The 27,540-nt window shown below is 37.0% G+C and overlaps 2 protein-coding genes across 2 annotated transcripts; one reads left to right on the top strand and one right to left on the bottom strand.

The window, feature by feature from the left end:
* Positions 1 to 314: 314 nt before the first annotated feature.
* On the top strand, positions 315 to 21,833 carry LOC130945686 (nodulin homeobox-like). Its single transcript, XM_057874389.1, has 17 exons — positions 315 to 356; positions 464 to 589; positions 669 to 827; positions 916 to 999; positions 1,085 to 1,213; positions 1,424 to 1,642; positions 2,318 to 2,443; positions 2,549 to 2,644; positions 2,891 to 3,046; positions 3,271 to 3,559; positions 3,653 to 3,778; positions 3,862 to 3,931; positions 4,041 to 4,104; positions 4,230 to 4,298; positions 20,010 to 20,528; positions 20,631 to 20,665; positions 21,273 to 21,833. The coding sequence occupies exons 1-17, from the start codon at positions 315 to 317 to the stop codon at positions 21,793 to 21,795; spliced, it is 2,832 nt and encodes a 943-aa protein (XP_057730372.1). The 3' UTR covers positions 21,796 to 21,833.
* A 223-nt stretch (positions 21,834 to 22,056) lies between these two features.
* LOC130944690 (UDP-galactose/UDP-glucose transporter 5-like) lies at positions 22,057 to 26,943 on the bottom strand. The gene is made up of 11 exons (XM_057873148.1): positions 26,520 to 26,943; positions 25,783 to 25,896; positions 25,575 to 25,667; positions 25,413 to 25,478; positions 24,859 to 24,957; positions 23,946 to 24,025; positions 23,591 to 23,703; positions 23,378 to 23,466; positions 22,907 to 22,993; positions 22,735 to 22,803; positions 22,057 to 22,616 (listed from the first exon to the last, which is right to left on the bottom strand). Exons 1-11 carry the CDS (start codon positions 26,637 to 26,639, stop codon positions 22,497 to 22,499), a joined length of 1,050 nt encoding a protein of 349 aa, XP_057729131.1. The 5' UTR covers positions 26,640 to 26,943; the 3' UTR covers positions 22,057 to 22,496.
* Positions 26,944 to 27,540: the final 597 nt, after the last annotated feature.

The raw sequence follows: 27,540 nt of genomic DNA, 5'->3' as shown, positions 1-27,540 counted from the left end.
TGCTGAAATGGGTTTGGTGCCGACTATCTTTTATATATCATTCCTACATTTTTCCATGAAGGGTTTCTAATGTTTGACATAAATATGGCCATATATAGTTATATATTGTTATTTATAATCTCTTTAGTACATGTATTTATCATCAATATGAAATCTTACAAGTCCATTAAGTTTATTATTGTTTTTAAAGCTATAACTTCTGATGTTTTCATGTTCTAATTTATAACTTATACCATGTGTCTGTTTGACATATTTTATGCTTCTCGCTAATGTATGCTTCATTGCTTCTTCAGTCTTCCCACTAATTTTGAAAAATGATCATTTCTGAGGGAGAACCATCAAGCAGTGCTGCACAGGCAAGCATTTCCATTTGCTTTGTAACTTGGATCCTTGAGATTCTGTTGTCCCTGGATACCCTTTTTGGGTGGCTGGAGCATAACCCTTTATTTATTGAATTGAACAGGCAATAGGCTTGATAGTGGCAGTGAAGGAATTGCAAGGACTTAAATCTCTGGATCTAAATAAATTATTGAGGGATTCTGAAAATCTTACTATCCAATACTGTACCAAAAATGGATTATTGCTTAAGGTTGTCTCATAGTCAGCTTCATCATGCTCTTTTATATCTTGTTTTATCATACTATTTTTCCTAATTATTCTATGTACAGATTGATATGGAAAAGCTTGCAGGATCACTTCCATTGCACCTCATTTCGATGCTTATATCATTTAAGAGAGATGAAGCCCTGTTCAGATACTTGTTATCTGCCATTCGTCTCTTGTATTCCTTGTGTGATTTAGCCTCCCGAATTTCTAAACTCGAACAGGTTAATATTAATAGTGAATATTTATTTTGATCATTTGAAGATTGTAATAACACTAGCTTGTAATTTTGTATCCCCAATATGATTACAGATTTTTCTAGATGATGTAAAATTGTTTGACCAGCTGCTTGACTTTGTTTTCTACATGCTTATTGTTCTTGGTGGTTGCAAACAGGTTTTACTCTGTTCTGTTCTTTTTCAGGTTGTAGTTTGTTCTTCTGTGTTGTTTATTTGTATTGAGATTTACACTTATGTTGCAGGAAGACCATGCTTTTTGTCATAGGCACCTTGTGCATTCAACTCTTGTGCCATGTACCTTGTATCTATTAACAGGGTTTATCTCAACTAAATGGCAAGATGTTGTCCATGTACTGCTTGCCCATCCCAAGGTATTTCGGAGTCAAATAGTTACCCTTATCCCAAATAAGATGATACCAATTTCAAAAAAAAAAAAAAAAGGAAGAAAAAGAAGAAAGAAAGAAAGAAAGAAAGAAAGAAAGAAGGAATTTAAGTTTCATTTCTTTCAATCCACTTAATGGATTCTCATATTTTCTGATAACACATCTGTCTTTGGCTAACCATGAATTCTATGATCACAGATTGACATATTTATGGATGCTGCTTTTGGATCAGTTCGCATGGTTGTTAGGTGTCTTGAGATCACACTGCTAGCTTATTACAACGATTTTTCAATGGAATCAAATTTGACAGCTGAACAAGTAGTTTATTATCTCTGTCAGCAGTGTGAAGCTTCACTTCAGTTTCTTCAATCCCTGTGTCAACAAAAGTTGTTTAAGGAACGTCTCCTTATGAATAAGGTTTTCTAAATTTGACTGACTTTATAAATTTGTAGCAACACATGCAGAGGTGATGCTATGTCCCAGAAATTTTGTATGAGCTAATCCGTTTAACTTTAGATTAAAGATTAGGACTAAAGAGTAGTTTGGTTGCAACATAAAAGATAAAGGAAAAAATAAATTTCAGAGCCCACCTTCTCATGGGTTTGTTTGCTTCTGTTTGGTGCCGGGTTTTCATTGTAGTTTTAAAGAAAGCAACTTTTTTTAGAAAGATAAAAAATAGAGGATCATGGACTATGGTTAAATATTTCCAATTAAAATATTCTAGTTCTTGTTGGACTACGATATTCATATTTTCCATCTGCAAGATAGATCAACAAACATCTCATTTATACCCATATTTATATGACAAGTATCATTCTCCCTCCAACTTGAATATAGATTTGAGTATCCATTTTTTTTTGTCACCCTGTTCCAAAGCCAACCAATTTATTATCTCAAAGCTAATGGGAGAGAACCTGCAAATGGATATAGTTACGGTGAGAATTGAGATATTTTTATTTTACATAGCAGACACTCCATCTGTAGATACTTATCCAACAGGAAGATGCTTAGTGTATTAACTTATTATATTGATTTGAGTGATCAATAGGAGGGATTATGTTTTCTAGATACACGTTTTATTATTTCTTACAGGAAATATGTGGAGAGGGAGGTGTTCTCTTTCTGGCTCTGTCCATCTTGAAGTTACAGATTCAGCCATCTCTTCCAACTAGGATTAAGGCAGCTTTATCAAGGCTAAAATCTAAAATACTATCCATTGTGAGTCTGATGTCAAATTTTGCTATAACTCTCTGCTTTTAACTTTAATCTACTTTGTAATTGATGCATATTATTAACAATGCTATCATCACTCTCTTTAATCAGCTGCTAGGTTTGTGTGAAGTGGAGAGCATTTCATATCTTGATGAAGTAGCCAGTTCACCACAAAGTTTGGCTTTGGCTAAATCTGTTGCATCTGAGGTTAGTTTCTCCAGTTGGCCTACCATGCAAACTGAGACCTTGAAATTATCAACTTTTTATGTCCCTCTGATCACCCCATTAGCATCTGCAGTTATTTTAGTTCTCAAATGGGATTAAACCGTTGATTACAGTATAATATGGATTGTTGAGTAGAAGTACAAGTTTTCAGGAGATCTTTGAAATCATAATGTTCTGTGGTGGTATGCAGTATATATTTGATCCATTAACATAGTTCCCATGATATAGGTTTTAGATCTGTTGAAGATTGCTTTTGGAAGAGATTCTGCCCATCACAATGTTGATGGATGCCATCCAATGGGATTTGTGCAGCTCAATGCAATGCGTCTAGCTGACATCTTGTCAGATGATTCAAACTTTCGATCTTATGTGATGCTTTGTTTTGTAAGTTTATCCCTTCCAGAATAGCGTTAAGTTGAAGTTATGATCAATTGTGGTATAGTAAAATATTTTTCGTGGTATCAACATCATTCCTTTTTTTTCTTTTTTTCCCCCTTTTCTCTGCTCAAAATTTGATTCATAAAATATGGCCAAATATAAAATGTGTGGATTCTCCTCTTATTCGTATTATATGAAAGTTTTAGTGTTTTATTGGCATGTGATTTCAGACTAAAGTTCTGACAGCAATAGTTTCTCTCTCCCATGGAGATTTTTTATCCTGTTGGTGTTCATCTAATCTCCCGGAGACAGAGGAGGATTGCAATGTTGAATATGATATATTTGCTGCAGTTGGATGGGTTTTGGATTATACTTCACTAGATATAACAAATGCTACAAATTTGGAATTCATCCAAATACCAAACAAGATGCCCAGGGCTTCTTATGCACATCATAAGACATCATTACTGATCAAGTTATTTGCAAATCTTCATTGTTTTGTTCCCAACATATGTGAAGGTTGGTTATTTGTCAAGGTCCACTAAGTTTTTAGTGTTTTCACATATATATAGTTCTTCGTATCAGTAACCACTTTTTTATTTTAATCCTCAGAGATGGAGGAAAATCATTTTGTTCTCAAGGTCCTGGAGTGCCTGCAAATGGATCTATCTGACATTCTTCCTGGGTTTTCTTTTGCTTCTGATGCTCCTAAAGCTGCCATTGCTAGCAAGAACCTGCGTAATGATTCTTCTCATATACTTCTTATTGTGAAATTCTGAGCAATATGTGGCTACTTTCTCACAGTTAACGCCTTTTTGTAGGATCATTATTAAGTCATGCAGAATCTTTGATTCCGAACTACTTAAATACAGAGGATTTGCAACTTCTAAGGTTATTTTTCCCTCACTTCATTTTCTATGTACTTTTAACACTTTAACATGATCTGTTTTGATCAGTGTCATGTTAAAACAAATAGCTTATTTATATAAATTGTTTGCAGGGTTTTTTCTAGCAAATTACAATCACTTTTTAGTTCTACTGGGTTCGAGGGAAATCATATTCAAGTATATTTTTGTCCTTTGGTTTGAGTTGTTTTTATTGCCTGTTCTTGCTCTATATCTTTTCTCCTCTGTTCATGTCCATTTTGGAACTTTTATATGACTCTGGCCTTATCATCTGGAAAATTCAGGATAGCAAATTTGAGCTGTCATTGTCTCGGGATAATTTTACTAAACTCAACACCAATGAACATTATCAGGTATTTTCTATATCTTTTGCTCATTTAATGATCACAAAGCCTGTTTTTTCTGTTGTTACAAGTGCTAGTGTGTGTTTTACCGATTTTTAGCAAATCTGGGTTGATTCGATATCTAATAATCTGGGAGCGAAACCTACTGCTCTTGTGAGTACCAGTTTTCGAAGTGCATCAAAATCTCTTTCAATTTGGATAAAACAATAAAGAAAAATCTGAAAAGAAAAGCAAATAAATTTGAAAATGAAAAGAATAAATGAAATGACTTTAACTTTAAAGAAAGCAGTAAATTGCCCTTGATGAGATCGAAGGACTTTGAAATCGAAATGAAAAGTACTGAATCTTAAAAGATGAAAGAAATGATAAAATTGCTTGAAAGATAAATCTGCAAGAAAAATAAAGATTACAAGAAATTTAAATGAAAAGTAAAGACAATGGAAGGAACTATACAGAAAAGAAAGCTCTAAGTAGACTCAAAAATTCGCTGGGGATGTGAGTGTGTTTAAGTGATTTTCTGTAACAAAGTTCCAACCTTTGTTCCTTCGAGTCTTCTCCTATTTATAAGAACCTTCAGCCAATCAAATTGAAGTGTAACTCCTACGTACATTAATTCATGAGTAATCGTTCCTGTTCTTTGGTGCTATCTGTAACTGCTACTAACTTCACTTGTCAACTTCCTCGTTTCTTCGATTGCCTCACTTTTTTCTAGATAGGTCCTGGTCTATCAAGATCCTCACTTCTGTCGATTAGCTTTCCTTGATAGCTCCCATGAAACTAGTCACTACCTCGAAGCTCACAACTTGTTTATTTTTGGCTAACAAATTGTCTCCTTAGGATTGATGCGTCTATCGAGCTATTAATAAAACGCTCAATCCTATTCCTTCTCAAAGACATTAAAACCCATAACTGAACAATTACTTCAGATGCGGCCCATTAATTACCTACGTTTCCATTACTCCAAAAACAACTCACATGATTGTTCACCTTCTCATTAATTGCCATTTTCTCTTTCCTTCAATTGTGGCTTTTCAAGGAAGTTTCCTTGATTTTCAAAATTCAAATCCCTTTATAAACTCTTCGTCTTTACCTTTTCGTCTTTTCCCTTTCAAATTCATCTTCTACCTTTATCTATCTCCAATCCTTTCCAAGTTTCTCATTTTCCCTTTTCATCTGCAACCAAGTCAACACTTTTTTTTTTAAATCATCAATGGCTTCTTCAACTGCCAAAGATAAAGGTGAACACATTGCCACTGAAACTTTCATTCAATCTGATTTGAAGATACTATCCCGGCTCGGGGACTATCATTGAAGACCCTGAGCACATTGTGGATGACAAAAAGATCCTCCTATCTTTCACCATCTATGACGATATTTACTGTTTTCGTGGCCCGCTGCAAACCCTAACACAAGCTAAGGACAATGCCCATTATTTCCCCAGCGCCAAAGGGGAAACCTACTTATCAAACAGAAACTTTTCATAACTCCCTTCATCGATGGTAAAAAGCCCTTTCGGAATAATCCTAAAGTCTCCTTCAAAACTGCTGACTTCTTTGCCTGGTATCTGTTTTATCGATTCTTAGCAAATCGAAGGTGGTTCAATTCTAATGGTTTGGGAGCGAAACCTACTCCTCTTTTGTAGGTACCAGTTTCTCTATAAGTGCATCAAAGGTCTTCGAATTAGACAATAACAAGAAAAAAGGTTTAAAGGGTGTAAAATAAGACTTTCGGAAGATAAAATGACTGAAATCGAAAAGGTTTGCAATGAATTTAAATAAAGCGATAAAAATGTCTTCAATTGAATCAAAGGACTTTTGACATGAAGATTAAAAGTGCCGAAATGTAAATCCAACAATGAAATTTAAAGACGCTTTGAATTTAAATTGAACAAGTAAAGTAAAGTTTGCTGAAATTGTAAATTGAGAGGATAAAGACATAGAAGGAACCCTATAGAAATCGAACTCGAACGCAGACTCAAAAATTCGCTGGGATATGAGTGTGCTTGAGTGTATTTCTGAAGAAAAGTTTCAACCCTTGTGCCTTAATACTTTCTAATATTTATAGCCTTTTTCATAACCGATCATTAATGAAATGGCGTCCGCTTGTGTGCGAAAGTTTGGGTAAACGTTCCCGTTACTTTGCCTAAACGTGTGACAGTTGCTAAAATCCTTTTAATTTGAAACCGTGCCAAATAGTTTTCCACTCGATGCCTTCAAGTACATCCCTTTCGATCTCTACTTCCATTTCGAAGCTTTATTGACATTTCGAATCATCTCATCCTTCGAATATAATTATTTTTTACTAATAGTACCAAAGGCTCGAACCTGTAAAGGGTGAAGCTTAGAGAACGCAAGGTATTCATGATCTTTTTCGTCTTTCTCATTTCACACCTACCACTCATCACTGGATGATTGACGCCGCTCTCTGCTTCTGGAATAAGACTACTAATAACTTTCATCTCCTTTGTGGAATGGTTGGTCCAACTCTGTTCGATGTTGCCGCCATTACTGGGCTTTCGATAAACAATCTTGTGGCTACTTTCGATACCAAGCCCTCCAAATCCTACAACATCATTCAGAAAAATTCTTATGGGGAGTTCATCAAAAAACAACATGGATAAAGAAGACAGCCCCATTACTGATGATGAGTGCGTGATTTTCTTATACTATTGGCTAAACGCTATTATATTCTGCTCGAGGAGTATCTCAATACAAAAACTTTTTGTTCCTCTGGCTGCTTTACATGAAGGTCACAAATTCAATTTGGCCAAGCTGCTCTTAGGAAATCTTTATGATGAGCTTAAGCAATTGGTCGATGGCCTTCGGAAAAGAACTTTGATTAATGCAGGGTCCCCTTTGCCTACTCCAACTTTGGCTAAATGTCATCTTTGAAAGGCACATGAAGCAAGATGGGGTTTCTGCTTCGGACAAACAAAACATCGAAGGTTTTTGATTAGTGACACTTCAACCAAATTTTGAAAATGCCCACTCGACTGAGGAACTTTTCTGGGAAGCAACAACAACAACAAAGCCTTGTCCCACTAAATGGGGTCGGCTACATGAATCAAACGACGCCATTGTGCTCTGTCATGTATCATGTCTACAGAGAGACCGTTTACATGTAGATCTCGTTTGACCACCTCACGGATGGTCTTCTTGGGTCTTCCTCTGCCTTTCGCTCTTTGTCCATCTTCCATCTCATCCACCCTCCTGACTGGATGTTCTATCGGTCTTCTTCCCACATGTCCAAACCATCTGAGACGCGATTCAATCATTTTTTTCACAATGGGTGCTACTCCAACTCTCTCCCTTATATCTTCATTCCTTATTTTATCCAATTGCGTATGACCACTCATCCATCTCAACATCTTCATCTCTGCCACACTCAGCTTATGTTCGTGCTCCCCTTTAGCCGCCCAACACTCTGTACCATACAGCATAGCCGGTCTTATAGCGGTGCGATAGAATTTACCTTTAAGTTTTAAAGGCACTTTTTTGTCGCATATAAAACCAGATGCACTCCATCATTTTGACCAACCTGCTTGGATCCTATGATTTACATCCTGTTCAATCTCTCTATTATCCTGTATGATGCACCCAAGATACTTAAAATTTTTAACTTTTCGTAGGATGTTTTCTCCAATCTTCACCTCTATATTGGAGTTTTTCCTTCTCATACTGAACTTAAATTCCATATATTCCGTCTTGTTACGGCTTATGCGCAGTCCATACACTTCTAGAGCTTCTCTCCATAACTCCAACTTCTTATTTAGGTCTTCCCTTGACTCTCCCATAAGGACGATATCATCGGCAAAAAGCATGCACCATGGCACAGGCTCTTGGATGTGCTCTGTGAGTACTTCCAAGACTAATGTGAAAAGATATGGACTTAAGGATGATCCCTGGTGTAATCCTATACCAATAGGGAATTTCTCTGTCACACCACCTTGAGTCTTCACACTAGTTGTGGCCCCATCATACATGTCTTTAATTGCCCGAATATATGCGATCCTTACTCTCCTCTTTTCTAAAACCTTCCATAAGACCTCCCTTGGTACCCTATCATACGCTTTTTCAAAATCAATAAACACCATGTGCAGATCCCTTTTATTACTACGATACCTCTCCATCATCCTTCTTAATAGGTATATCGCTTCAGTGATAGATCTGCCTGGCATAAATCCAAATTGGTTCTCTGTTACTTGTGTCTCTTTTCTCAACCTCCGTTCTATCACCCTTTCCCATAACTTCATAGTATGACTCATAAGCTTAATCCCTCTATAGTTTCCGCAATTTTGTATATCCCCCTTATTCTTGTAGATAGGTACCAATGTGCTCTTTCTCCACTCATCAGGCATCTTCTTTGACCTTAAAATCTCATTAAAAAGCTTGGTTAACCAGTTGATGCCTTTTCCTCCAAGACCCTTCCAAACCTCAATCGGGATATTATCAGGTCCTACTACCCTGCCATTTTTCATCTGCTTTAGAGCCTCTTTTACCTCGAAGTCTCGAATCCTTCGATAGTAGTCAAAGTTTTGATCTTTTTCCCTTGTGCATAATCGACCAAGGCTCGGAAGAGTCTTCTGTCCCTCATTAAATAACTCGTAGAAGTAGCTTTTCCACCTTTCATTAATCTTCTCTTGAGCCAACACCTCTCCATCCTTATCCTTTATGCACTTAACCTGATCCAAATCTCTCGTTCTTCTTTCCCGACTCTTTGCGATTCTACATATACCTTTTTCTCCTTCTTTCGTGTCCAAAGACTGGTAGAGACCCTCATATGCTCTTGTTCTTGCTTCACTTACAGCCACTTTCGTCTCTTTCTTAGCCGCCTTATATTTTTCCCAGTTATATGCATTGCGGCATAAAGACCACTCTTTAAAGCATTCCCTTTTTATCTTTATATTTTCTTGTATACTCGCATTCCACCACCAGGACTCCTTGTCTCTTGGTCCTGTTCCTTTAGATTCACTAAAACTTTCTTTTGCTGTTCTTCTAATAACTTCTGCCATCTCTCTCCACATCTCTTCTGCGCTTCCATTCCCATCCCACTTTGCCTCTTCTCCTACCCGTCTTAGGAAGCTTCTTTGTTCCTCGCCTTTCAACCGCCACCACCTCGTCCTTGGGTTCTTCGTATGATGTCTTTTCCTCAACTTTTGCTCAACGCGAAAATCCATGACGAGCACCCTATGTTGTGTTGTCAAACTCTCTCCCGGGATAATTTTACAGTTAATGCAAAATTTCCGGTCGACTCTCCTCAACAAGAAGAAGTCGATTTGAGAGCTTGTCATGCCACTCTTATAGGTTATAAGATGTTCATCTCTCTTTTTAAAACATGTATTTGCGATGAGAAGATCAAAAGTTGAGGAAAAGTCCAAAATAGTTTTACCCTCGGCATTGAGCACCCCGAAACCATGGCCTCCGTGAATACTCCCATATCCAGTCACTTCTTTCCCAACATGGCCATTTAAATCTCCTCCTAAGAAAATCTTATCTCCCAAAGGTATGCCTTGAACCAAACTCTCTAGATCCTCCCAAAATCTTATCTTGTGTTGTTCGTCCGAACCCACTTGCGGTGCATAGGCGCTAATCACATGGAAAGCACCTCCCTCCACCACAAGTTTGATAGAGATGATCCGATCTCCCACCCTCTTGACATCCACTACGTCCTTCTTCCACTGCTTATCCACAATTATTCCAACCCCATTCCTATTCTTCACCTTTCCTGTATACCAAAGTTTGAAACCAGAAGTATCTAACTCCCTAGCCTTTGCACCAATCCATTTCGTTTCTTGTAGGCACATAATGTTAATCTTCCTCCTTGTCATGGTGTCCACCACTTCCATGGACTTTCCTGTTAGAGTGCCTATGTTCCATGTCCCAAATCTCAACCTCCTGTTGCTTCGACCTTTACTTTCTCCTTTGTGAACTAGCTTATTTACCCTCGTCCGTTCACGAAAACGCGAGAACCCTTGCTCATTTAACACTACATCTGGGCATCAATGCAGCGGCTCTTGCTTCGACACCGTACTCGAGCCATACGGCGCGTTGCTTCCGGGCAACGACCTAGCTTTAGCGCAATAATGTCTTTGATTCATGTCATGGGGGTTAATACTTTCCCCCTTTGCGAATCGAAACTATGGTCCAACCTGGTTTCAACGCCTCCTCTCCAATGACGGTGATGATAACGCTTTAAGCAACACCATTTGGGCCAACTTTAACATCGAGTACATTTGTCTGCTGGTCATTCAAATCGTTCGAGTTATCAACTGGGTAATCTACAATAACCTAACCTTTCACAGCTTTTGTTAGGACATACTGCATATCAAACTCTGTCAAAGCTAGCATCCATTTTTGCAAACGACCTCGTAACATTGGAAAACTCAACATGTATTTGACAAGATCAGTTTGTACAACAACTTTCACAGGTTTAGCTACCATGTAACTTTAATTTCGTGCACGCATAGTATAGGGATAAACACAATCTTTCTATTGGGGAATACCTTGTCTCGATATCAGTCAAAACTCGACTAAGGTAATACATTGCCCGTTCATGTCCATTCTCATCATCTTGGGCTAACATACACCCAATTGTGTTTGTAGATGCTGCAATGTACAGTTTCAAGGGCTCATGTGGGCGAACATTCGCCATTATTGGAGTCTTAGACAAATAAGTCTTTATCGACTCGGATGCCTGTTGATGCTCATGTGTCTATCCGAACTGTGAATCATTCTTTAGTTTTACTAAATGTGCAAATACTCGAGTTCGACCAGAAAGATTCGAAGTAAACCTTCGAAGATAATTTACTTTCCTCAAGAATAATTGCACTTCTTTTTTTTATTTAGGAGAAGACAGTGCTAACATTGCATCAGCCTTACTCTTATCGATTGCAATCCCTTTTTTGTGAACAACAAAATCTAGAAAATTTCCTGCCGACACACCAAAGACGCATTTTAAAGGATTCAATTTCAATCCCTTTTTTCGCATAGTAACAAATTCCTTTTTTAAGTGATCAATGTGTTGATTCACTGAATTTGACTTGACCATGACGTCATCAATATATACCTCCATAAATTTTTTGATATACTCATGAAATATCGCATTCATTGCACGTTGGTAAGTTGCACCAGTGTTTTTCAAACCGAAATGCATAACCGTCCACTCATAAGTGCATAATGCCCCGGGACAATAGAAAGTAGTTTTGGACACGTCATCTTCGGCAATGAAGATTTGATTATATTCTGAATAACCATCCATGAAACTTAAAATTTCGTTTTCCGCAGCAGAATAGATCAACATATCTGCTATTGGCATGAAATACTCATCTTTCGGGGTGGTATTATTCAGATCTCTAAAATCAATACACACCCTTAATTTTCCATTTTTCTTCATTACAGGAACAATATTCGAAACCCATTTAACATAACGGGCGGTTCGAATAAATTTTGCTTTAATCAATCGTTCTATTTCTTCCTTAATCTTTTGATTGATTTTTGGAGTAAAACGTCGAGGAGTTTGCTTCACAGATCAAGCATTTGGTTTCAATGCTAATCGATGCTCTACGAGAGAACGATCGAGATCAGGTATCTCATGATAATCCCGAGCAAAAAATTTTTAAATTCATGTAAAAGATGGAAAAGTTTAGTTCGAAAAGGATCCGCAAGATCATATAAGTGATTCGAACATCATCAACAGATCTCAAATTAATTTCTTCTAAGGGATCTTGAGATTCAAACTTTTTTAAGTGATCCTCATCTTTTACTAAATATTTTTCAAAACCTAAAGGTTCTAAATCATACATGCAATTAAAAGAAAAATCAACAGATTCATTAGGAATAGAATGAACTTGATCATTTGCTGGATTAACAACAGCTTCATTTTCAATACAATAAACTTCTGCTATTTTATCAGTAGTGTGATTAATAATATCATTAGAATTACATAATGAAGAAAAACTTAAACCATGACTAAATTCGATTGAAGACATCGAATTCTTGCTACTAAAAGAAGAAATTATGTTCCTAAATGATTCAACTTCATCAGAAGAACCAACTTTATTATCTATTGAAGGGAAATTACGTATATAATTATTTAAAATTACCAGGTAATCCGAGACATCTTGAGCATGTTCCATCGAACGACGTCTCGAATCCATTCTAAGACGAACAATCCCAACTAGTTGGGGGGCACAACAAGGTGTGGATGGCGCAGTTTCACTGTCAGGCCTTCTGAAGACAAATAGCAGCCCTCACAATTGTAAGAATTTAACACCCTATTAACATTTAAAGGCTTCAATTTTGGACTATATAACCTAAAATCGACATGTAGCTGTTCAACATACAGATTCGGATCAGCCTTAACAATTTCAGGCTTTCCATCTTTTGTCCAAAGGAGGACACTCTGATGCACAGTAGATGGTATAGCTCCAACTCTGTGAATCCAGTCCAGACCCAGTAAAGCATTATAACTTGCCCTCAAAGGCATCACCACGAAAACAGTGTTTCGCTCAGAAGACCCCGCCTCATCCCCAAGGTAACCAGACCTTTAGCAGGAGTAGAAGCACCACTAAAGTCTGTTACAGCAATGTTGGTGGGAACCAAATCATCAGGATGCTTACCAACTTTTATCAGCGTCTTTTCCGATAAGAGACTTATTGCTGCTCCAGCATCAATTAAAACTTTATTTACTTTAATTCCACTCATAGTGGTAGTAATATGAAGTGGGTGAAGATGAGATTTTTGTTTTTACGAAGGCCTCAGGAAATACCCTGGTTTATCCTCATATCAGATGAAAGAAAAGGCTTCTTCAGCATCCATATCATAATCTTCTTCAGGGTCGCCTTCATACTCACCCAAGTATTCAGTTGGAATAATTGAAATAGTTCAAACCATTTCATCATCTCCCTCTTCGAAATACTCTTCATCTAAGTCAATATCTTTGTCTTTGTCAGCACCTGGAGTATTAACTACCGCTTTGTCTTTGTCCAACTTCGCAGGGTAAGGAATACCCTTTGGGCATGTTTCTCCATAAGAGGGAAAGACTATTCGAGAATGCACCGAGGACGTTGCCCCCTTTCCTTTACCAGACTGAGTCTTCTTATTTTGCGGTTGATCCCTTCTTCCTCTACCCCTTGAGTACCCTCTGGCTCGGCCACGGTGGTAAGGATATTGGCCTCGAGGAGGTTCGCGATGTTTCCACTGTGGGTTCTGTCGGTATTGGGCATCTCGACTCTGGAATTCTCGACAATTTCGAATCCATTGAAGTCCTATAGCCTGAGAACGGCTCATCGGTGTGACAGCATTCTGCTGAGGAGCCTTGGAACGTTGTCCTTCCACTCGTCTAATTGGTTGCTTTTGACGAGTATGCTCATCTCTATGAGTCAATTCCTTTTTCATCCTTTCTTTCTGAAAGATTGCTGCAGCCTCAGCATCGAACACAGCTTTGCATCGAAGACACAGAGATACATCTCGATCTTTAAGTTTTTACTGCATAAGGAACTCCAATAATCCATCCTTTACACCAGGGTATACAGATCAGACTTGTGACTTGAAATCACCTAGAGCCACGTCAAAATCATAAGACATTCCTACCATATTTACTCCAAAATATGGTTAAGCAAAACTAGCCTTAGCATCGAAATGATCAGTATCGACTTTCACCTCTTTCTTCCCATCATCAAACTTCAAACTTCCTTCCATAGTGGCCTCCTGTATCAGGTCCCTGAAACGAATACAACTGTTAGTTAAATGACTGGTTGCTTGGTGAAATTTACAATAAAGTTTCCCTTTTAAATCTTTCACCAAAAGTAAAGTTCTACTCTCAAGCAGAATTAACTGTTTATCTTTAAGCAACATATCGAAAATCTAATCAGATTTCGAAATCTTAAAACTATATTTCTTTCCACTCTTCAGTTTTGAATCATTCAACTTTTCATTACTAGGGAGCTTTTTAAGTAAAGAACAAACATATGAAGGACCCTTCTTAAGTTCAGTCAAATCAACCTCCACTTCGAAATCGAACTCCTCTTCCGAGGGTTCCATGGCCACATAAGCAACTTCTCCTTTTGAGTAAAAGATTTACTCTTTACCCTTTGTTCATTTTTATATTTTTCTTTTTCCTTCTTCATAAGTTCAACGTGACGAACCCTTTCAGCCAAATGGGCCAAATAAGGTATATGCACATTAAGCAGTTTTTGACGCATATAGAATCTTAACCCCATAACTGCTATTTTCACCACTTCACTCTCATGTAATGACACATAACACATATTCCTAGCATTTTTGAAACGTATCATATAGTCATTAATGGTTTCACCGTCTTCTCATTTCAAAGCTACTAGGTCGGTAACTGCTACATTCAACTCCCCTCGAAAAGTAGTTTCCAATTGATTCCACGTCGTTATCGAATGTGGTCTGAGATTCGAAAACCAAGTAAACGCATTCTTCGTTAACGAAGAAGGAAAAAACTTCATTTTCAAATTTTTATCATTGGCTAGATTTTCAATCTCGACCAAATATCGAGTGACATGTTCAATAGTCGATTCTCCAACTTTTTCTGCAAATTTTATAATTATTTTTGGATTCTTCACCCCTCTTGGCACTTCAGCCATTTGAACAACTTGAGGGAAAGCAGACACAAAATGGGGTTGGTTCATAAACCCAACGTTCAAACCAACTCGATTGAGTACATCTTCCACAATCCTTGTGACTTGATAACGTTCACCACCATGATTAGCATGTAATCGGGCTAAAACATCATATGCATTTTGACCACGGGGAATTATCTGAGGATTCTCTCTGTTTAAAACATTGTTTTCATTTTGAAATATATTTTTGAAACCCTCATTATCCCCCCTTACATCATACCTTTCGCCTTCATCATAATCAACAATTCGAGCAATCCGTTCAACTTGTCCTGCAAGACGTTCGAATTTTGATTCGTGATCAGCCATCATAGGATTTAGAATTGTAGTCATTTGTTGAGTCAATAAATTGACCAAATCATGATGACTTTCATCTACATGTTGTCGAAATGCCGCCATAGAATTAGAGGCATTCGATGTAGAGCCCACATTATAATCACGAGAGAATTAGGAATGCTGTTATGGGTTTTGAGAATTATTTACTCTATTTACACTCCCAAAACGAACAGGAGGAACAAAACCACTCACTGGTGAAATATAACCGGGAGGAAGGTCATAAGGAGGTCAACCAGTAGTTACTGGAGGCTAGACTGGTGGTAAGTTACTACGTGGAGGAATATTACGCCCATTATTTCCAGTTTGTACACTAGTAACTACTGTACTTTCACATACAATCAAACCTTCTGAACGTGATGTAACGTCCGAAGATTGCATTGTTATTGGTATGCTGTCATTGGTGGACGAACCACCATTCACATTTGACACTTCATTAGCCATGTGAATAATCATTCCACTTCTCAATTGCATACACCAAATAACACCAGAAATCTTTTGACACACTTCAGTTTAAAACTGTCACACCGGGCGTGCCAATTTGTTTTGTCGATTTTTAGCAAATCGATGGTGGTTCGATTCTAATGATCTGAGAGCGAAACTTACTCCTCTTTTGCAGGTACCAGTTTTTAGAAATCGAACTCGAATGCAGGCTCAGAAATTCGCTGGGAATGTGAGTGTGCTTGAGTGTATTTCTAGAGAAAAGTTCCAACCCCTGTGCCGTACTGCTTCCTATTATTTATAGCCCTCTTTCCATAACTGATCATTAAAGAATTTGTGCCCCTTTGTGTGAGGAGATTAAGGTGACCGTTCCCGCTCTTTTGTCCAAGAGCGTTACCATCGAAATCCTTAATTCAAAGATGGCCTTTGATCCCCAGCATTTGTGTAACTGCTCGATTCTCCATTTGAGTAACTGCTCGATTTACTAAAGTATCGAAATCGAATCTATTGCCAAATAATTTTCATTTAATGCTTGCTCGTGTATCTCTTTTAGTCCCTGCTTCCATCTCGCCACTTTACCAACTTTTCGAATCGGCTTAATCTTTCGAAAATAATTATTTCGACTAACAGGTTGTCTTCTCACTCTTCCACTCCTACAAGAGCTTTAACAACAATGATATGAAATTCACGCCATTTTTGCGTCGAAATTGTGGACTAACATGGTTCGAACGTCTTCTCTTTCCATTTGATGATGAAGAGAATGAAGTGGCCAACACAACTTGGGCAAACCTCCTTGCTGTTCAGGTATTCCCAATTGGATTACCTCAATATAAGAAAGAACAGTTTAAGGTGACCCTTTATGCCCCCTACTGTGTTGCCAGACAGGCAGGCTTCTCTCAAGCCATCCCTTCCCCTGTTCCTTGGAATGACAGAGCTCTTTGTCATATCAAGCTCAACTCGAAGAAGAACATTGATAACTGCCTCAACATCAATCAATAACACCGAAACAACTACTTTTGTCTCCTTTACAAGTGTAGTTCATTTGTCACTAAATCTTTTGTCGAATGGTGGACCAAGTATTATTCCCAATACAGTCGCACTTTTGATGAGATAAAAAAACTCAATAAAAATTATTCAGGCTGTTGATGGCTCACCAAAAAGGGCCCCAAAAAGAAAAGTTGAAGCAACAATGCAACACAAACAACCAAAAAAGAATATTTGAAAAGTTTTGACCAAAGCTTCTAAAAAGGTAAGCCCTTGTTCGAACCCTTTTCTTCGAACTTTCATTATCGAATTTATTCGAATCATAACTTGTACTAACCTTTTCTACCTTCATTCAGATACAATCATCGAGTGAAAGTCCTTCTGATGAAAGGGAACAATCATCTTAAGCGGACCTCTTTGCTCCATCTAATGAATCGGATTCGGAGGATTCATCAGAAATTACTTCATTCCCACACCTAATTCGCAAGAAACCTTCTCAGGTATAATGTCATCAATTTAAAATTTTCTCTACTAAACTTGGAATTAATTTATCTGTAAACACCTCTTTCGAATCTCAGGTTGAAACAGTTACTCAATCCATTCCTTCTTCCTCTGCTGCACTTGAACAAAACAAGCAAGGAAACCAGTCTGGATCAGAATCGCAAGAGTCTCATTTCTCTGCTCAAACAATTATCTCAGCAGAGCCTATTCAAATTATACTTCCATCAACTGCTGAAACACCAACCTTAGTTGAACTGACTCAAGACCAACCTCCATCACTTCAAGTAATAACCATTTCTAATCCTCCTTCACCAATCAACACTGATTCACTTCTCCAGTCTTCCATTACACAGAACCTTGATTCACCCATTCGAGAAACCAGAGAAGTAACACCTCCTCGAAAAACACCAAGTACAACAACAACAATTGAACTCTCTTCCTCACATGATCCTGAATCCTCGAAAGAGGCTCCAGACATCACCTCTGGACTCCCTGACGCCGAGTTGGCTAAGCTAGTGACTGTTTTGACAAGGATCACTCAAGAAGAGGAATTTCCTATCTCGAATCCAACAACTGAGGATCAACCCACATTGAGTCTTCCTTCAGATCTTAACCAACGCACTCTCGAACAATTAGCCATCGTTCTTAGGCTATTGACACATGCTCCCAAAGAATGGATTGACCATCCCAATTTGAATGCCTTCTTGTCTAACATTTTAAGTTCTTCCCTCGAATTTCAAGTTCCTCCTCAATTCTCTTCTATAATAAAAAGGTTCACAAAGGTCTCAAACAACTCTGCCATTATTCAAGATAGGTTGCAAGAAACCAGAGAGAGTAGCCAAAATCAGAACAGGATCGGAGGAGGTCAACACTACTCTCCGATTGATGAAAGAATCATACAAAGAATATGACTTGAGAATTGTCCAGGCTACTAGTACTCAAGCCTATTTCGACAGACGAGAAGAGGAACTTAAGAAAGAGCTGGCCAAAATTGAAAAAGAGTTGGCTAGAATCCGAGGAAAAAAAGTTAAATTAGCCAAGCTTTTTGTCCCTGTGCAGCAAAAGAAACAAGACATCTTCAAAGAGCTTTGCGTAGTGGAAACCAAACAAGAGGAGATCAATAGAAGATTTGACAGGGCCCAAACCGAAGAGCATGAACAAATCGAGGCATACTCTGCTCTTGATGGTGAAAGAGTCCAACTTCACCTTGAACTTGCAGAGCTTTTGGCACCTTTCTTCCCTACAACTTGGTTACTATTTTTCATAAAACTCTTTTGTCTTATTGCTTGTATTTCCTTATATATTTAAACTTCATCTTCTATGCATCGATATTGCTTTAAATACTTTCCGTTTATTGACTTAATCACACTTCCCGAATCAATATCTTTGATTCGATATGCATTCCCATAATACAAATCGATCACTTGAAAAGGTCCTTCCCAATTGGTAATATAACCTTTAACACCAACTCTCCTATATTAAAGCACTTTTCGTTTACGCGACGATTATAACTTTGATCAATGTTGTTCATTTGGTAGACCATATTTTCAAGCGCTAAAATACGTTCTGGATTCAAATTACTCAACTCATCATACATTGCATTCCTGTAATCTTCAATCGGTAAATCATCTTGCTTCATTATTCTTAATGTATTAAGATTAATTTCTAATGGAAATACTGCATCATGATCATACACCAACTTATACGAAGAGGTGTCGTTGAACCTCTAGGTGAGTTTTGATAAGCTCACAATACTTGGCTCAGTCTCATGCCAAGTTCGAGGTTTACGACCGATTTGCGTTTTAATCAAATTAATCAAAATTTATTTGCTACCTCAACTTAACCATTAGCTTGTGGGGTTGAAGTTACCATAGCAATATTCCTCGAAGCGGCAAATAAAATACTGATTTCGATATCTAATAATCTGGGTTGGTTCGATTTTTAGTAAATCTGGGTTGGTTCGATATCTAATAATCTGGGAGCGAAACCTACTTCTTTTGTGAGTACCAGTTTTCAAAGTACATCAAAATCTCTTTTAATTTGGATAAAGTAATAAAGAAAAATATGAAAAGAAAAGCAAATAAATTTGAAAATGAAATGACTTTAACTTTAAAGAAAGTAGTAAATTGCCTTTGATGAGATCGAAGAACTTTGAAATCGAAATGAAAAGTACTGAATCTTAAAAGATGACAGAAATGATAAAATTGCTTGAAAGATAAATTTGCAAGAAAAATAAAGATTACAAGAAATTTAAATGAAAAGTAAAGACAATGGAAGGAACCCTATAGAATAGAAAGCTCTAAGCAGACTCAGAAATTCGTGGGGGATGTGAGTGTGCTTGAGTGATTTTCTGTATCAAAGTTCCGGCATTTGTTCCTTCGAGTCTTCTCTTATTTATAAGAACATTCAACCAATCAAATTGAAGTGTAACTCCCACGTACATTAATTCATGAGTAACCGCTCCCACTCTTTGGGTGCTGTATATAACTGCTACTAACTTCACTTGTCAACTTCCTCGTTTCTTCGATTGCCTCACTTTTTCTCGATGGGTCCTGGTCTATCGAGATCCTCACTTCTGTCGATTAGCTTTCCTCGATAGCTCCCATGAAGCTAGTCACTACCTCGAAGCTCACAACTTGTTTATTTTTGGCTAACAGTGTGCTAACACAAATATATGTAAAATTGATTTTATTTTAGAATTAGAGTATGCCATTAAATGTTAAATGACAAAAGTACTCCATTTTTCAAATTTGGTTGTTCTTTACCATGTAGTTTTTCCTTAACATGGTGATGTTAATGTAAAATTTGATTTCCTACAGGTGGCTCAGAATGCAGGGGGATGCCCATCACCTTTAACTGGAAAAGAGCCTGCTTGTTTTAATAAGCGTGGTAACTCAAAGGAAGGAATGTCTAAGAATGCTGCATTTCCAGACATAGACCAACCTAATACCAGAGCTGAAGACATAAATAAAGGCAGTGACATAAATATGCAAGATCAAGAAGATAACGTCATATCTGCATCAGGAACTAGAGAAATCGATGTGGATGCTCTAAACACTGATACAAGCAGTTCAGATACTAGTTCTGCAAAAGGAAAGAATTCTTTTGAGCATATGTATGATGGCAAGCTTTCAAAATTAAATGAGGATCGTAAAAAAGTTGCAGTTAAAGAAAATAAAGAGGATGAAAAGCTTGCCACTGTGCAGAAGAGGAAACGGAAGCGAAATATAATGAATGATAAACAGGTGGCATTGATTGAGAGTGCTCTCTTGGATAAGCCTGATATGCATCGAAATGCAGCTTCACTTCAATCATGGGCGGAAAAATTATGCTTTCATGTAGGTGAAATGCAACTAAACCCTGAGTAATATGCAACTAAACCCTGAGTAATATTTTGCTGACATTTTTGTTCTAAAACATTCCTGCTTTATGTTTTACAGGGTTCTGAGGTTACACCTTCACAGCTTAAAAATTGGTGAGTCTCGTTTTAGCTTATAAGTTATAATATATTGTTAGTTGAGCTCTTCTCATTGTACATGTTCTTATGTAGCAATCCAGGATATTTAGCATTTGCCTCTGGGGTCATATAGGATACTTAACATTTTACATTATCATTTGGGTTTGATTGCCAAAATTAACTAGTATCTTCTTTAAGCTTTTATGTAAGCAATTTTTGGTGTCAGGAGTTTTTTTTTTTTTTCTGAACCTGGTCTATGATTGGGAAAATATAATATCTTGTTATTCTTTCAAACAGAACAACGAATTTATTTATTTATTCTTGGGGTGCTCAAAACAAAATATTTTTATTATAAAATCTCTTTATTAAACACTTTTTACTTTTATATTTTTTTTTCCAGTCTACCATTTAATACATAAATATAGTATGATTTGAAAAATAATTGGAGAATCTTCGGAATATCAAGATTTTTATATATATAGAAAATTTTATATTAGTATCTTTACATTAAAATTTTGATTGGTCCAGGAGCATCAATATATATCAAGTGCCTGCTTGTGCATCATAGATTGGTCCATTTATTCTCATCTGGTTTGATCCATACTGGAATTTTTGTCAATATCAGGTTGAACAATCGAAAAGCTAAATTAGCTCGAGCAGCTAAGGATGTTCGAGCGGCACCAGCTGCAAATGTTGACAATCCAATCTTAGACAAGCCAACAAAGTTAGTACTTGGATCCTTTGACTCACCTGACAGTCCAGGTGATGCCTTGGATACAAGAGATCACAGTCTCGCAAAAATAGCTTCCAGCGAGAATTCGGGGCCTTCAGTTGCCGGATTTGCTAGTACTGGTTCTCTGCAATTTGTTCCATGCAATGCAGGTCAAGTTGTGGTGATCGTAGATGCTGCAGGAGATGAGGTTGGTAAGGGAAAGGTGTTTCAGATGCATGGTAAGTGGTATGAGAAAAGTTTGGAGGAGTCATCAACCTGTGTTGTTGATGTTAGTGAGCTTAAGATTGATAAAGGGTTACGATTACCTTACCCGTCAGTTGCCACTGGTAACACATTTGCGGAGGCCGAATTGAAGGTCGGTGTTATCAGAGTGCAGTGGGATTTGAACAGAGTTTTCAGCTTATGGTCGGAATGAGTTCATGATGCTTCGATGGCTGCAGCTATTACTTTGCTACCTGCTTCAGTCTGTTATCATTCTTCAAAGTTCAAACATTAATTGAAGGATAACGAACCAAACAGGGAGCGCCAATCTATTAGCTAAACGATGCTGGATATGTTTTTTGCCAACTTTGTTACTAGCATTTTATGGTCACCAAAATGATGCTTGTGACATTTAATTGTGAATCAAGGTTCCTGTAATTGACTATTATACTGATTATGATTTTTTGTAGTAGGATTATTCTTCGTAATAGTAAATTGCTAGTTATGGTATTAAGTGAATGATGAGCCTTGGAAATTGCCATAAACCCATCGTTGAATACTTGAATTCCATCCTACTCCTACACATTTCTCAAAAACTAAATAAAAACAACTTTGTGCAAACTCTGCACATTTTTTTTCAATCTATAAACATTCTTTTGCCTTATAGTCAATCTATAATTGATCTCCCCTATGGAAAAAAGAGGGGACAATATCATTTTAATTCCTCTCTTGTTATAACAGTGATACCAAAATCCGGAATCAAGCTGTAGTTGGTGTTGTTCAGATTTCAAGTCAAAGCCACATCTGTATAATGAATTATCCATGAACCTTCAATGTTGAATGTGCAGCTCTGACGCTACCTCATCACTTAAGAAAGCACAGGTGTCAGTTCAGCACAAGTTAACTTCATCTTAATCAAGGGTTAACTTTCAAATTACTCGATTCTCCATTTTGAACAAGTGCTACAGATGAGGTTGTTTTTGGAGGTGGTTTCTTCATGAAGCTTTTCGCATAAAGGGATCCAAAGACAATGACCTGACAATGCAGTGGTATTAGAATGCTTCTCAAAAACACAATCATTAAGAACATGGTTGAATGGCAAAATTTAATGTGTAAACTTTTGGTGTCTGGAGAGGGTAAAAGTGAGTCTTACGGCTCCAATCCACTGTTCCAAGCTAAGAGGATGCGAAAACCACATGCATGAAAGCATAATGCTCACCAACTGCCAATATTAGGAAAAACGAAAATCGAATAAAATGTCAAGCAATATAAACATAAACGGTACTAGCGAAACTGAAGACTAGATTTCTGTATGCAATGGTTACCTGTCTTGTGGTCATTATGGTAGCAAATGTTAGAGCACCAAAAGTGCGAATTGTGTAGGATATAAAAAATTGACTAGCCGTTGCAACCTATGACAACAATATAACAAATTCTTCAGTACAAGATGAAGAAAAGAAGTAACATTTAATCTTGTTTTATTTTCCCCCTTTTTCAAACAAAAGTATGTAACATCTGGGATTGTTATAGATTTGAAAAGGCTAAATTACAGTGACCTCTCCTATAGTTAAATTATACTACATACACCCACTCTCAATTTGTCAAATATTTGCTGACAACCTTCCAAAGGTAGTCATGTTTACAACAGTGTATGGAATATCACCTAATCAAATCTTAAGAGAGGACAGTGCAATTTACTCCTTACAAAATCTCATAGAAAAAAACAAACAGAGAAGTGAAACAATTGTCATTGCAACATTATTCATATTTATAACAGAGGGAAGAACTTTGCTTACCGTTGAAAGCAATACTATGTCAAAGAAACAATCATGATGGTGATAAACAAACTCTATTGCTGGTATTAAATGTCCTTGCAAGATAAGACCTAAATTAAAATGTTCACAATGTCAAAAGAATGTATTTTCCACCCATGAAGCTGGAAAAGAACCAGAACTTAGCCTAAAGAATCAAAGGATGCTAAAATAAAAGCAACCTTCCAAAAACTCTACCTGTGAAGCTAAGAATACAAGAACACAATGTGGTATAAAATATCTGATTGTGTATCTCCATGTCATAGCCTTTAAACAGCTTATCCTGGAATGTGCTTGTGAAGCCATCAAACCTATTACACAAAAATTACAACTTCATTCAATGAGAGACTTGTAGATGAACCAAGTTGAAGACAAATTCTTAAAATAATAAGTTAAAGTACAAAATTTTAAATGCACCAATTAGTGCATTCACGAGTTAAAAAGTTGCAAGTGTTTCGAAATAAGGTTTTTAATGTGCAAATTGAAACATCCAGTACAACTTAAATCAACAAGAAAAAAGTTCAAAATAAGGCTTTAAGTTCTGTAGTGATACCCAAGATAGCCAACCATTAAAAGAACGCCCCAAACCGTATTTTCCCTTCCTCTACTGTATGGACTTATTTCTGATCCTGCCTACAATGAAGACACGCAAGAATGAATTTAACTTATTACATAATATTGCCACTGCTGATTAGTATCAGTAACTGCTTGATCAATCAAGTGTAAGAAAACAATATTTGATATGGTATGCTTTCTATGGGGAACGTGAAACAAAAAGGCAGGGTCAGTAGGCACATGTAAATATCAAGATATCAAAGAAATGTGACCTCAACTGTTCAATACCTCTCTCCCTTCTAGGTCCCATTACATATCAACATATTAAAGAAATGTGTGAACTTGTAATTGTCGAGATCGGGTCCTGCTGCCAACTATGTGTAGTCATTAGTCAACAACAATTGCAGAAAACATCGACACAAGGTTGAATATCACTTGGGACTCAGGAGAACTAGTTTAAGAATTCATTATAATGATAAAATTTTGCAAATGCAAGCCCTAGTTTATTTGCTTTGGTATGTCTAAGTAATCAAGAATGCCCTCTTTTTACGAATTAGTTTGGAACTTCAAGGACTTAGTGACAAAATAGTGGATATAGCGGCCTTCTTAGGACTGTCTACACCAGTTCAAGATAACTCAAGGGCCCTGCCATTCCTTTTGTTTCTGTCTAAAGGATAATAATATATTATCTCAAGCAACCTTCTTGTCATGTCCGGAATAAAACTAATCCTCTGCTATTAAAAGAAATAACAGGACCACCCACATGCAACATCAGTCACTGAACAAAACTAATATAGTAGTGGTGAACATTCATTGCGAGTTCTAACTTCTACGAAGAAAAGAATCACAAGACAGAAACCGAATTATTAGAAGGATATCAAAATAATTAGGGTCAAAGATCCAATAATTACCGGATATAAGATAAATACTGAGCAGCCAAGGGTAACTAAAAAAGCCAGCATATAGTCAGGTCCCTGATATCTCTTCTGCATTATGAGTGTACCCCAGACCTGTTGAACACACAAATCGTGAAATACCCAATTCAACATGGCACAATAGTAGCTATATGATATCGGCAGAACTATTCGATCAATTAAAAAATTATGTTCAGCCAAATTTTCAGGATTTGTAAATAATTGCAGGACTGTGATGTCAAATAACAAATTCCTACTATCTAACCATATCTTTGACTTTTAGTATTCATCGCTTTCTCACAATCCGAGCAACGAAAACAGCCACCAATGATGGCGATTGGACAGAGAGAAAGAAAATAGAGCATGAAATATTCAATATTTACCAACATATCATCAAATAAAAAAGTTGCAATCACTGAGAAAATGCAAAAATGAGTTACAAATCCATCATACAAGACAAATACCAGAAGGTAAATCTGATAAATATAAAAATTAGCCAGTAATCAACACAAGAAATTGATATGATTGGGTACAGTGAAAGTTTGACCTACCATAACTGGTATCATTTTTGCACACTTTGCAAGAGTTTGAACAGGAAAGCTAACATACTTGAGGGCCTGGGTAAGAAATATGCACATTCAAGAAAACACGATTAGCAACTAACTACCAGGCATCTTAGCAGCTTCTTGTGAGATAACATGAACACGGAATACCTCATATTGACAAGTTGTGGTCAGTATATTTGATATTGAGACGAGACAATACTTATAAATGGGAGCAACAGGGTCCATTGTTTTTTTACTTGCCTGAAAGAAAGGTTGAAAATTATGAAACTGCAAATAATTGGGGGCTAAGCAAATGCATTCACAAGAAAATGTGTCAGAGCTGCATCTGTTGATTTTGTATATGACATTTACTTACCAACAAAGAACCAGCGGAAACAGCAGATGTCGTGATACGATTGCAGAAAACAAGAAAGAGTGAATACTTAAAGTACTCCTTTTCTGCCCCATATGGTATTCTCATGATCTTTTCCTGCAATAAAAATTATCTATAACTCATTTGATAAATGATGGGCTCTGAGAGTGCTTTGATGTTAATATAGCATCGATTGGAGAAAACAAACAAACAAAAAAGAAGAATTGTAGTCTAATGTGTAGGAATCTGTTCATACTACGTAGACTACAGCTACACTCACCCTCAGTAACCCTCAAATTACAAGGAAGTAAAAATACTAAAACCAAATGACTTAATCACTTGGCAACCCACTTATGTTGATAACTTATGCTACTCTTTCTCTTTTCTTCTTTCTACAACAATACTAAACCAATTCAAGTTTTGTATTCAAACACAATAGCAGCTATGATCTTCTGATTTACAAACCCCCGATTGTTAGCATATGCAAACTAATTACAGCTACCATTAAAGCCCAAATCCGATTCATTGGGGAAAAACATACCAACTTTTGAGAAAATAATTAACCTTAATCGGTTTCAAACTACCTCATTGAATTGGAACAATAATAATAATAAATCAAATTAACATAACCACGCAGTAAAAATGATTACTTTTTGCATGGATAAGGAGATCCTAGAGCTGTAAATCGTGCAAGATAGGGAAAGAAAAAGGAGAGAAAAAAGAGGGTTGATGGGGGGAACCTGCAAGACGCCATAGGTGACAAGGGTAACCATGATACCAGAGACAGCAAACGTGCCCTTCCATAATTTGTTAGTGTCTCTGGAATCAGCTGAAATAGAAGAGCTTGATTCTTCCGCCATGGCCAAAGTCGGAGTGAGACTCGAACATAGAAGAGTGAGATAAGAATAGCGAATGTGGGACCCCCTCTAAGGTTGGGGATCAAACGGCATCCACTCCCTGCGTGGCACTGACACAGAAACTCAAAGTGAGTGAGGGAGAGAGAAAGAGAAAGAGAGAAAGAAAGCGAGTTTAGTTGGTTTCTGATTCGTTGTTTTCAGTTTGAGCTGAGAGAAAGAGAGATGAGAGATATGGTGTTTGCAGAGCCTCAAGAGAGTCGCATTCCCCGGCAAAGTATTCTGCAATATTCAATCACATGCCACGTCACCATTCCACCATTGGATTTGGCAACAACATGGTACCTTTCCCTTTGCTAACTCTGACTTCCTCATGGGCCCATTTTGTCTCGTCAACCCTACTTACCTACCCACCATTGGGCCCCCTCTTGCCTACTGCTTCTTTTCTTCAAAGGCCCAACGGCCCACACTAATGCTTGCAACTTGGAAGATTGCTGCTCATTAGACTTCACTAATGTTGTCCACATGCTTGCTTACTTTGAAATTATCTACAATTTAGATATTAGAAGAAGTGATTTTTTTTAGCGTACAATATCTTTTCTTATATATTTTTTATTTTATTTAAAGGATATACGATAAAAAAAACTATATATATTTTATAATTGTTGAACAATAAGTGTGAAAGATTAATCCACATCAAAGACAAAAAGAAAAAAAAAAAGAAAAGTTTGAGAGAAGAGATTTATAAATTTGATATTTTAATAGAGAAATAGTCTTCAGTTAGTCATTAATATTTAAAAAAATAAGATAAAATATATTATTGAATTATTAAACTAAAAAAATTGAGTTAATGACTAAATATAGTAAAAAATAATATATTCTGATAATTTCTTAAAATTTTTTATCT

The sequence above is a fragment of the Arachis stenosperma genome, chromosome 8 (assembly GCF_014773155.1).
Source record: "Arachis stenosperma cultivar V10309 chromosome 8, arast.V10309.gnm1.PFL2, whole genome shotgun sequence".
In the NCBI taxonomy this organism is placed as follows: domain Eukaryota; kingdom Viridiplantae; phylum Streptophyta; class Magnoliopsida; order Fabales; family Fabaceae; genus Arachis; species Arachis stenosperma.
The sequence above is the reverse complement of the archived record's forward strand: the minus strand, read 5'-3'. Positions and strand labels throughout refer to the sequence as shown.